At 43.1% G+C, this 12,146-nt stretch overlaps 1 protein-coding gene across 1 annotated transcript in view; it reads left to right on the top strand.

Moving 5' to 3' along the window:
- The window catches only part of REPS2 (RALBP1 associated Eps domain containing 2), a 102,623-nt gene that overhangs the window by 30,657 nt on the left and 59,820 nt on the right, over nucleotides 1–12,146 (top strand). The window contains exons 2-5 of the mRNA XM_052773868.1: nucleotides 4,175–4,298; nucleotides 6,558–6,706; nucleotides 8,239–8,362; nucleotides 11,175–11,272. Of these exons, the coding sequence (XP_052629828.1) occupies nucleotides 4,175–4,298; nucleotides 6,558–6,706; nucleotides 8,239–8,362; nucleotides 11,175–11,272 (495 nt within the window). The remainder of the gene's footprint in view (nucleotides 1–4,174; nucleotides 4,299–6,557; nucleotides 6,707–8,238; nucleotides 8,363–11,174; nucleotides 11,273–12,146) is intronic.

Below are 12,146 nucleotides of genomic sequence, written 5' to 3'. Positions count from 1 at the left end.
TGCTCTCCCTTTCTTATGGCTGCTTGATAGGGAAGGTGGTGTGATTCGTGTACAGAACATGTGTTTTAAGGCTACCTGCTGAAATCCAATTGAACTGAGAGGTGCTGTTCCAGGACTGACTGAGAACAAACACGAGATTAGACACTGCAGCTTTCCATCCTTCTCCGAGAAATGTTGTTTTCACATGTTTTGTGAAATGAACTTTCTTCCTTAATTGGCAAATGACTTTTGAAATTGTTTCATATAAGCAGTTAAGCCTTGCAGTAAATTTAAACTCAGTTTTAGTTCACTCAGCATTGTGTTCTTGCCTCGTGAACCATTGAATAGATCAATTTTTGACTAATCCTGTTTATCATCCTGAGGTTAGATTTGGCAAGCAACATCTGTAACCTGCCACCATGAAAAATTATTTCCAACATGTTCTTCATTAAACTTTTCTTCAATATTCAGCTGTCACTGGAGGATTACAGTCTTCTGCTGAAGAATTAAAAAAAAAATTGCAATGAAAATTGGCTGTCAATAGTTCTGTATTAGAATCCCTTGAAGTGTCAAGGTATGCAAGTTGTTTTGATTTACATGTGTGTCCGTTTAGCAGTGCACTAATAGAAAATAGCAGTTCTTTCCTTGCTAGCTTGCTGAATAGTATGCAACCCAAACTGACAACAGGACAGGATAGAAAGAATTTGTTTTTAAACATCAGTTGAATGAAAGTAGAACTGATGTTTCCCCTCTATTTCAGGGGATAGTTTCAGAAACAGTCTAGTTTCAGCTCGAAAAAACAGTGTGTCGCATTCATATACAATGCCTTTAATTCATATGGGTCTTGGAAACTCTTAGTAGTATATCACACAAACTAGCTTAATTTCAGTATTGTATATCACTAAATGTAATCTGGGCATCAAGGGGCTATGTGCACTGACCCTGCGAATGGTAAAACCAGAAAACAAAAAAATAATGTAGTATTCAGTTTAAGCTGCTGTGGAAATTTGAGCAAGCAGCATATTCTGAGTAATTAATTTTGGATAAATTAATTTGGATAAAAGGCTAATCTGCCACCTACCTCTGCGGTTGCTGGAGAGAGGGTCCGCTCCCATTAGCGGCTCTAAGCCATGTCCTGATGCTGCAGTATGAAATGCTGTCTGGAAGGAACCCAAGGCCCTCTCCTTTAACTGTACAAGGAACCTCATAAGAGTGAATGCCTGTACCTGCAATTAATCTATATGAATACCTACAATTAATTGTGCAATAAATTTGGCTAGTCTGTCAGCTTGCATCTTTTGCTGTGGGCCGTTAACAAAGAGATCAGGATTTAATTGCACAAATAACACAGAGGAGCTTGTGCCTACAAAATATATTTCTGTTGTTACCACCAAAGAGCAAAATTACAGAGAGGCAGTTTCAGGTTGGCTGGCTGTAAGCGTGCTTGAGAAGGAACACCGTAGTTTTGAGAGACAGTGTGTCCTTGATAAAAATTTTTAGTCTGCTCGATCAGAATAAAACGTTTATGTTTCCATATCAGGAGGAAGCAGAGCATTTACAGCATTCAGCGACCTTAATATTTCAAAGTGTAGAAAAAGATATGGAAAATTAACTCTCGGTGTCTTTTCAGGAAGACGATAGCATCACAAATCCCTCTGTGAAAGTCTCAGTTGCCCAGTGCTTCCTCTTCCAGCGGCCCACGAGAGGAAAGGCAGATGACGGTAACGCTGCAGAGCGTGGGGTGCCATGACAGGAAAGCAGCCCAAGAGGAAAACCCCTCTGGTGTACACCCCTCGTACACCCAGGCATTCTGTGTGCCCTTTTCGTGCCACGGCGGCTGCCATCCCGGGCGCCGTCCGTGACACGGCGGAGGTGAGCACCCGCACCCCGCCATGGGAGGGCCCGGGTGCAGGCGGGGGCCCAGCTTTTGGAAGCAGCGCAGGCCTTCGTCTAAGAAACGTCTCCCCTAACGAACCGGGGCTGCGTACCCAGACCGAATTTCAGCTTGGTTGCGCCCCTTCTCTGTCTGCGTCTCCCCAGGCTGTTGAATTTGTCAGCCTGGGAGGCACAGCAAGCCCCCGGCCGGCGGCTTCCCACGTGCCTGCCACAGCGGTGCCGACCCCAGAGCTGTCGGGCTCTGGCGTGGCTGGGCGGTTGCGCCCGTGGGGAGCCGGCTGGGCCGCAGCCGCGGTGCAGGCTCCGTGTCCTGGGTCGAACCGCGTCGGCTGTGCTCCGTGCCTCCGCGTCAGACAGAGCCGGGGCCGCTGGTGGGGAAGGACGGTGCAGGAGTGGGAGGGGTGGGCGGCAGGACTGAGTGACCGAGGAGCATCCAGGGGCAAGGAAGGAGCCTGCTTTGGAGGTCAGAAATGGCACCGATGATCTGCCCAGCCTTCTCCAAACAGTGCCGGTCCTGCGATCGGCTGTCCCGGCAGCACGCCCACGCCGCAGGCAGGCAGGCGGTGCTCCCGCAGCACCGCGGGCATGCACCTCTGGTGTCAGCTCCGGCCACGGGACCCCGGGCGATGCTGTCAGGGGACCCACCGGTGCAGCAGGACCCTGCAGTGGACGGCGTTGCTCCCTGTGGCAGTGGGGAGCCCTCTGCACTGCTGGGGTCTGCAGAGTGCCGTCCACGGAGGTGGATGCGATGGGCTTGGCTCCTTCCCGTGCCCCGGCCGGGGCGCAGCTCTCCTCCGAAGAGTTCCCTCCACCTGTTCCTTCCTCCCCGGCACACTCCGATTTTTAATCGTGCTTCAGCACTCTCCATCTCGGGCACGTGCCAAGTGCCCTGCATTCCCACCAGAAAATAAAAGAAGTAAGGCCCGCAACGGGGTGGGGATAAAAAAAAAAAAAAAAAAAAGTCCAGAGTGACTTCAGAAGAAAGATATGTAGAGGAAAGGGAATGGCAAATGGCACTGGTTAATTGAAGCTGTCCTTGTACAGACAATCAGTCTCCCTTTTCATCAAGCAGTAAGAGAAAAGAAAGCTGCTTGATGCATGGCTTAATTCCTTGATCACAAGATGTATCTCCAAAACTCGCAGCAAGAGAGGGAAGCCAGAGCTCGTTCAGTCAAAGCAGAAGCCACATCCAGAGAAGAAAGACTTTGCTTGAAGATCATTTTCTTTGTAGTAAGAATTACCATTCCAAAACATTTGTTTTTTCAGTAATTGTTTCACATCACATTTTGACACTCTGTGTGTGTATGTGTGTATATATACACATATAAAAATAAATCAGAAAAAAATAAGACTATTCGTTTGTGCTATTTGTTCATATGCATGACATGGGAATAGTTTCCGTCATGCTGTTGTAGCTTGGGAGTGATCCACGGACAGGGTTTCCTGGAGAGCAGCACTTACCTATGAAGAACTGGCACAGTTCTGCTGTCCTCCTGCACGCAGGCGATGCACCTCGCCAGCCAGGAGGCATTGCTAATTTAGATGTATTTTCAGGAAAACGGTTTGGGGCTTCCCTTTGTGTCTGGGGTGAATGGGGTTTCGTTCTAACCTCAATGCCTGGCTGAAGTTTGTGAACATCTGGGAGCTCCAGGCGTGGGAGAATTGGCGCCTGTGCTTAAAACCTGCTGGTAGCTGTTGCTTGTTTAGCTGCTGTCTGAGCGTGTGAACGTGGAGCTGTTTGTTTCATAGAGGTGGCTGAGTGAAGCGAACAGCAAACAGTGAAGTGTATATAGAAATTAAGCTTCAGTGCTGAGACTGTGTTAGTTTTTCACAAAGAAAAGTGCTCTGCTCAAGCAGTGCGAAGGGGCATTTCTTGCGTTGCATTTATGTTCCAGTTACAGTAACTGTCTGAACTGTTGTTGTAAGGGCTAATATTAAGTACAATTTTCTGTGAATACCATAGCTTCTGCAATGGAAAAGTTTTACTGGACAGTGTACTTAACAAGTTATCATTTTACCTGCTATTAAAATCTTTTGCAGTATGAAAACCCCTAAGTTGTTTTAGGATACAGCAATGCTTCTGAAAAGCTTAACAACTACCTACCTATCTCTGATACACTAGGGGGAATGTGATCAGACAGCCATGTCCTGAGTTGAAACAAACATGCTTAATAGAAAACTTCAAATACAACAAGCATTTTGCATTTTTAAAGAATTTCTTCTTTGTTTATGTAGAGGTGTTTAAATTCCCTGTGAGAGTGAAATGCGTTTAACCAACAATGTGTCTCTTCTCTCTTAGATTACAGAAGTTTGTGGAGCCAAGCGCGTGGGTTATTTTGGTCCTGCTCAATTTTATATTGCTTTGAAGTTAATTGCGGCAGCGCAGTCAGGGTTCCCAGTACGGATTGAGAGCATTAAGAATGGTAAGTAGTAAATTTTGCTTGCAGTGCTATGCACTTGTTTCTCACTTTCTTTAATGCTTGTCAGCTCTCCGTCGTGGTAAACTTTTCTTCTAACCTGTCTATGAAACAATTGTATTTTGAGGAGCAGAGAAGGAGTAGAAGGTAACGTTCCATTCGCTAAGTGACTGGTAGAAAATTGCGCTGAATTACACGTGTGGCAAAGCTGAGATGACATCCCCCTCTGGAAAAGGCGTTCCCAAAGGAATGGCATGAGTGACAGCTGATCAGTGCTAGGGATGCATTTCTCTCTCACCTTCAGCCTCTAATCTTGACAGCTGTGCAGAGTGGGAGCTGCTTCGGGTGGCGGGATGTTGCGGGGGGCATGGGCAGGTCAGGGGTCCCCCTGTGCAGGGCAGCTTGCAACACTCATCTGTTTTAGCAAATAATCCTGCTGAAGTAAGTGGGTAATGGTGACTAAATCATAATACTTCCTATCAGTAGGTATGAAAATGTGTATTAGATGTAACTTAAAACAGCTTTGTTCTTCCCAATGAATTGACAGTAATATTAAATGCACCATTTTTGGTGGAGTAAAATGCTTCTTAAAAGAGGCTTATCAAACTCAAGCAACGAAGAGAAAGCAGGTCCCTTTTAGCTGTGAAACCTTGATAACAGCTAAATGGAAGGAACTTGGTGTTCTTGCCTCTGTCTTGCTGACGCGTGCTCTGCCTCAGCAGGGCTCAGGCTTTGAAACACGCAGCCTTTCACTTGGGCTTGAGCCTGAACAGGTTGAACCCTTAGCTCCCACATCCCAGGCGGGCGTTCGGACTGTGCCCTGAGGCTGTGCTCTGGGCAAGGGTGCTTGCCACCGTCCTGCTGAAGGCAGCGATGCAACCAGCAACCAGCCGTGGGATCAGAGAGGAGGTAGGAAAGGCCGGATCTACCCATAGCCTCGCAATCGGGTCACTGCTCCCAGCGCGGTTTCCACTCTGGTGTCCCTTCTCAGGGCAGCGAAATGTAGAAGTCACCTATGTTACAAGGCATGGGGGGGTTCCCAGGTCTGCCCCATCCCGGGGCGAGGAAGCCGGGCTGGCGAGCACGGCCAGACCTGTGTGAGCTGAGCTCCTGCGGTGCAGAGCTCCTGACCAAGTGGAGGGGATGGGATGCAGCTGGCACGGTTCGGTTCGGTGCCTCGCTGGCAGGGGAGTTTAAACCAGGGATGAAGCAGGGCAGCCTGGATTTGTCCAACAGTTTTCCTTACAGAGAACTTGTGTGCTCTCTCTTGCATTGCCGTCCTTTTTAAGGACGTTAATTTGAAAAAATAATTAAAAAAAAAAAAACAAAACCCAAACACCAAAACCCAACAAAAACCAGCAAACTAAATTAGAAACCTGAAATAACTGAGATTTACTGTGGATGTTTTACAAGTCCAGCATCTGTAAATAATCCACAAATTTGAGCGAAGAAGGGTACTTGCAGTCCTTGTATTGATATCCTGCTTACTTACTGTTACTGAAACACTTCCAGTGTTAATTACATTTTCTCTTGAAATTTATGAGTGCCTTTAGAGTGAGGTGAGTAACATGCACCAAACTCCAACTGATTTCTTTTTATTCCTGGTAGTAGCTGTAGGTGTAAAAGATTACAGAGGTGATGTATGGTTTTGCTCAGTTTTGAGCATTCTGTTAATTTTAGTTGTATTGATCTTTCAGGGTGACTGTGCACAAAACTGCAACTGTGTTTCTTCAAAATAATCGTGAATTGTCTTAAAGAGTGAAAAAGTGTCACTCTTTTGCCCTGCAGAGCAGATGCAACATGGGACCTTTTGACATGGTCGTCTCACCAGGCCTTGGTGTGATCTCTGAACCCTACCATTTTTAATTTGTTCCTTTTATGATGGCAGTGTTGAGCATACTGTGATCCTGACTGATTAATTCATCAGTCCCACAGTTTCTCTGGGAAACTATTCTTTTCATTACAGACAATGTTTTGAAGGCAGGAAATGAGTTTGCCCCTTGCTTTAATAATGTGCACAAGGCTTATTTCTTTCTCTTTGCATGGAGAGATGATATATTAAGCTAGTCAATGTAGTTTTGTGTAACATTTCACATTTTTATTAAGACATAAAATAATCACAGGAGCTCCACATTTATAAATGTTACAAAATATAAATAGTACTCTTTTATAGATGAACTTTTCATTGGTTTTACAAGATGATACTGCTTAAAGTACTCTTAATGTTCTGTAGTCTCAGTTGAGTTTTTCTCTCTTTTAATGAAGAATTGCCTCTGCCACGGTTTATGGCGCTGAAAAATGACAGTGAAGTACGTTACGGGACTACAGCAGAACTCCATGGAGTTAAATTTCAGGTTCCACATGCAACTTTGGAAAAAAATTCCTACAAAAGAACAGATGAAGGGGACAAACAGGTAACAGGCCCGTCTCCTTCAGGCCAATATGTCATTATGCATCCTCCTTTTGGGTCCAGTCCTGTAAATGATTACACTCACGTGGGCTTACTCAGTTTTGCAGTACGAGACAGGAGATGGACCCCTGGCATGCAAATAATCCCCATCAGGGCCGTGCTTTGATTTTGATGCATCCCAGTTGCATCCCTGAAGGGAATTTCTCTATATAACCTTGTATAAAGCTGTCAGCCCTGTAATATTTTGTGTAAGTTCTTTCAGTGTTGTCCTCCTACTTAGTCCAGCACTGTTCCTTGGCGAGGACTAGGGGAGGAGCAGCAAACAGAAATCTGTCTGTGAAACAGAACAGGAAACTGAGCGATTTCTCATGGCCAGTATGATCCTTAGTCACTACAGAAATATTCAATTGGAGAAGAGGTGTTGAATCACGAGCCACTATTTCTGTGTGTCATAAGGCCACCAGGTTTTCTTCCATTCTAATTTCCCCTAGGAGTAGTCCAGAAGAAACCTGCTTTTCTTTTGTCCTCAGCGAAACATCATCCCAGCATCTGTTGTTCTGAGTTGCCAATTTAATAAAGCTGTCTAAGGGAGATTTGTATTTACCTGTATTTAGGAGAGTTGAGAGCACTTACTCAGATACAAGTTGCTTCACAGTGCGACCTTGATTTTCATAATTTTCCCCAGGCCTGACACCTTCTCTTCTGGGTATCATATCAGGCCATGTTGTAAATGCTTGGTGGCAGGTGCTTTATCTTCCCGTAACGTGCGCACACATTTATCACATGGTGTGTTGGTGTGAGTAAATGGCGTTCCCAGCCCGAGGTCATCCCAACAGGAATGAGCTGCTGATGACAAGGTACACGGCTGGAATAACAGGATGAGGAAGAAGAGCATGTATGCCTATGTGCCTGCATGTACTGACACTGAAGCAGAATGCTGCCCTCAAACCCCTGGCTCCATCTAGGTTATCTGTGGTGTGTTATGTTTTCTTTTTTACACAGTAAACTGTTTTAGGATCACATCCTCTTCTTAAACAATCTGTAAGTTGAGGTAAATAGAATGCTGTAGGATAGGCACCCAGTAACATCGACAAATCCACAGAGTGCTTAAAATACCAATTTGGAGATTTAGTTTAATTTTTTGTACGTTTTATATGAAAAATGCTCTCCCACGAAGAATGCACTCACCCTAACTAAATGTGTTACGCAAATTCAAAGATACCCACTCAAATTAAGCATTCTACATATACTTCTTCAGGCATCTTTTGGAAGTAAAATACCTTAAGCTGTTCATTGTAAAGCTTTGCTATGGCATTGCCATGCTTTACCCCTAGAAGGCTCAATACCAAATTATGTCTTTACCAACTTTTGTTTTTTAAGGAGTCTTTTCATGGAAATAAAGGGCCTCGGGGAACTACAGCGTTTGCCTTTTCTTTGTCCATCATGCTGTACGCATTCAGATCGCCGTGCAGGATTACTTGCTTTTTTTGCTGTTGTCTCAGAATTCCATTTTGTGTTGGTGTGTTTTTGAAATAGGAACCCAAGTCTCCACCGATGTCTCCAATCTGCTCACCTCCTGCTTCTCCATCTACTTACCAGAGAGTACCCTTAAGTTACGGATATGGTAAATCAAGAAGTGGGCTGGAGCAGCAGCATGCAGGTAGGATAAAAACTGGGATGTGCACATTGTATTAAATTCTTTTTGTTTTGTTTTTTATTTTTTTCTCAGAAGCATCTAAATTTCAAATACAACTGACAGTCAGCCTAATGATTTTAACATTTAATTAGATCTGTATTTTGGAAAACGATTCAATCATCTCATTTTGTTTTGATTGTTCAATCCTGTTCTCTTTCTGGTAAATTAGTTAGATTTATGTGTCACTGCTCACAGATAAATGCTAATATCTAATATCTGACAAGACTACGTGCAATATATCCCAGTGGCAGAGTGTTTGTGAGTATTTTCAGAGTGCATGATGCTTTTGATTTCATTAGAGGGGAAGAAAAGCCCACTTCTGATTTCAGTAGCGGCTATATTAGTTTTCAGATTGGCAGTGAACCTTCCTTTGCAGGAAAGGATAGTAATCTCTCTGGTTTTGTGATGGAAATAACGATAGGACATGAATATAAAAACAGTGCCACACAGTAACTTAGGCAAAATGGACAAGAATAAGGCACTACATAGATGCTCTGTCTTTGATCGCGCTGCCATTAGAGTAGATGGCAAAACATTCTGATTTTAATGAGAGGGTAGTGGGGCAGAAGCCAGTTTTACTAAGGCTTTACAAGCTCCTGTTAATAGTGAGGTGCCTGTGCTCTCCTAATTGCAACATTTGGTGACGAGGAGGGTGGCAGTAGTAGGCATTGGTGTATACCATCCTTCCATCATCCCTCTGGCCTTCAGTTAGTGTGTTTGCAGTGAGCAAAGAGTGGAGCATGCTAGTCCTTCAGTTCTTGTCCTTGTTTACAAATGAGTGAGAAAACAGCTATTGCAACGTTTTGAAACTCACTACAGCCATAATAAGAATGTGTTCAACACAATCAAGTGGCCTTCACGTGAAAATTGTACCAGTACTGAGTCACAGGCATTCATTTGCCAGTTAGGTAAACTGCTGTTTGTTCAGAGATGGGATTTTTCCCCACCGCTCCCTTGGTACAACTGATCAAAACAGTGGTAGTTGACTTCTGAAATAAGCAACACTAGCAAGGTCGTCTTTCGGTATGACATGTGTTCCACTCCAGCGGGGAAGACGTGGCAGATAGCCCTCACCCTGAAGAGCTGTCGGGAGCAGCTGACCGTGTTACATGTTGTGCACTCTGCTGTTTTCTGGGACTCTGTCCCAGATCTGCCAGTGCTATGGGGGTGGATTTTGGGTGTTGGGTTTTTTTTTCCTCCGAGTTTGGTTGCAATTGTAACTTCAGTGAAATTTCTCATGGAGTCAGCTGCTCATGGAGTCAGCGGCTGTGCAAAGTGAGTAGAGGCAGCAATGTCCAATCCAGCTGTCAACTTCTTCTAAAATTAATTATTCAACTGCTTGAATTTTTAAGGTGATAAAATCCTAGAGGTGTAGAACACTATGGTTATTTTCCAGAAGGGGAATTTCTCCTGTTTTCCAGAATGGGAATATCTCCTATTTTAATCCCACTGGGGATACTTCAGCCAAATGTGTTCTCAGTGGCAGCAAGCAGGTAACATTTTACGGCCCATGCTGTACCAAGTGCCAGGCTAGGTGACCTACTGGTTCTTCCTGGCCTTTAAGATTAGGACCCTTCCAGTTTTCTGAAGAGCACTTGAAAGGGTGGGTCTGAAAGCTGCCGCATTAGTGTGTGGGCAGGAGGTGCTAGCACCACAGCACTGAGCTTGTGGGCTCTTCTGTGTACTGCAAGGCTGACCCTGGAACTGGACAGTGGGTCTTCAAGGGCAGCCCTTTGCACTGCAACCATGACTATATACTGGTTTTTTTCTTTATAGTTTTGGAAGTTTTTCTTGGTAGCAAACACATAGCAGAGTGGCCTTGTGCTTAAATCTCCTCTCCAAGCGTGTCTGTATGTTTCCCAACTTCCTGTGGTTTTTCTTCTGAAATTAGAAGTTATTTGTACAGGCAGAAAAATAGATACCAATACAGGATAAGACCACTCAGGAAAGCAAGGGAGTTAGGGGTATGACGGCTAAGGTCTTCCTGAGCTCAAAATTTTTAAGATTTCTTGGTCTCACTTTTCGTCAAGAATCTTTTAAGTTCTGTCTATCTAATGCGGACTGTCTTTGTAGTGGTACATTTTAAATAGGTTGGCAGCAGAAGTTTTCAACTCTGTAAGAGTTTGCAAGTGAGTTGCCTTTGTGTTTGTGTACTTGACCTATTTTTAAAACATTGTTCTTAAACGTACTGTTATGTCACCGCTTACTATATTTGCTGCAGTGGAACACAAGTGACTTATTTTAGCAAAAGAAGTAATTGTTACTTTTCTTTACTAACTTTACTCCAAATAGTGTGAAGTGGCGAGTCATGTATTTTGATTTTCAACAGAAATTAGGGAAGGGGGAAGAAGAGTATATGGAAAATCAGTGATTTACTGTTCGATGGCATTGTCAAAGCTTATTTTTTTTGCAGCTCAGTTGAATTATTTCTTCTTATTTGTAATGCATTCTTGTGTTATATATGGCTATAAATATATAAAATTTATAAATATATAAACAGGCTATATATATCTTTCAACATGATGAACAATGATTTATGTTATCTAGTAATATATGACACAGTTTCTTATCAGTAATGTCTGAAGAAGAATGATATAATGTGAAAGACAAGTATGTGGCTGGAATTTTGTTGCAGAAGACAAAATGGATATTGATACTATGATACTAGGTTCACAAGCTAGATTCTTGACCTTGTGGTACTTAATTATTTCCTTTAGCCTAGTAGAATCTTTTTGATTATCCTTTCATTTATATACTTTATTTTAAATGTCTGTAGCTCCTTATGAAGTCAGACACTCTGCTCACCAGCAAGATGGACCATCATCAGGGAATTATGGAACCAAACCTGCTCTCACCTGTTCAACTCTTAATCGGGTAATGAATTGATGTTTTTCTTCAGTAGGACTACTAATAAAACATGAAATAGGAAAAAAACCAACCAAACAAAAAAAAACCAAAACAAAAAAGGCAGAAGAATTCATACTTCAAAAGTAAAAAGTGTTCTCCATCACGTTTTTAGACTAGAGGCTGAAACATGCTTTTCTAGTATCTGAAAAAGAAAAAAACAAAGCTGATGGGAAGGGGAAATTAAAATAAATAAGCCAACTAATTAAATTGCTGAATCTAAGTAGAATGCACCAAATAGCACAGATAGGAAAACTAGACTGAGAATCTTCAGTTCAAAAGTAAAAAAAAAAAATTGAGATTATCATAGCAAAAGTAAAACATTTTCATATAAAATATGAGGTTGCACAGAGGTTCCTGCTTGATTTAGAATGCCATCTGTAACACATGCACAGAATTTATAGCCTAATATTCTGTGTATTCTGTTTTTTCACCCCAGTTGGTTAAATGGCATCTCAAACAGAATAAATGAATTTCTGGATATTTGTTTGCTTTTATGAGATGGGTCCTATGTTTTCCTGCTGGTTGCAAAAGCAGATCTTTCCGATGTTCCAGTATGCCTGCTATGCACTGACTATGCAAATAGGTAGTTTGCCCTATGGAAGGACAAAGCTGTCCTAAGGGAGAGCTTTTCCTAAATAAGTAAGACTTAGAGACTCTGTACCTTTACCCTAGTGCTTAGCACCCCACACCCATAATAAAATGTCACCTGAGCCTCAGGAAAAGATCTGCAAGTAGTGTCACATAATTTGTGCTAACTTGAAGTGAAACTGGGTGCATTTGTGTAGCGCTTTGAAATGAAAATTAATTTACAGCTTTATGATGTTGCCTGTTTTGGGGATCT

This window comes from Harpia harpyja, chromosome 22 (genome assembly GCF_026419915.1).
Source record: "Harpia harpyja isolate bHarHar1 chromosome 22, bHarHar1 primary haplotype, whole genome shotgun sequence".
Taxonomy (NCBI): domain Eukaryota; kingdom Metazoa; phylum Chordata; class Aves; order Accipitriformes; family Accipitridae; genus Harpia; species Harpia harpyja.
The sequence above is the reverse complement of the archived record's forward strand: the minus strand, read 5'-3'. Positions and strand labels throughout refer to the sequence as shown.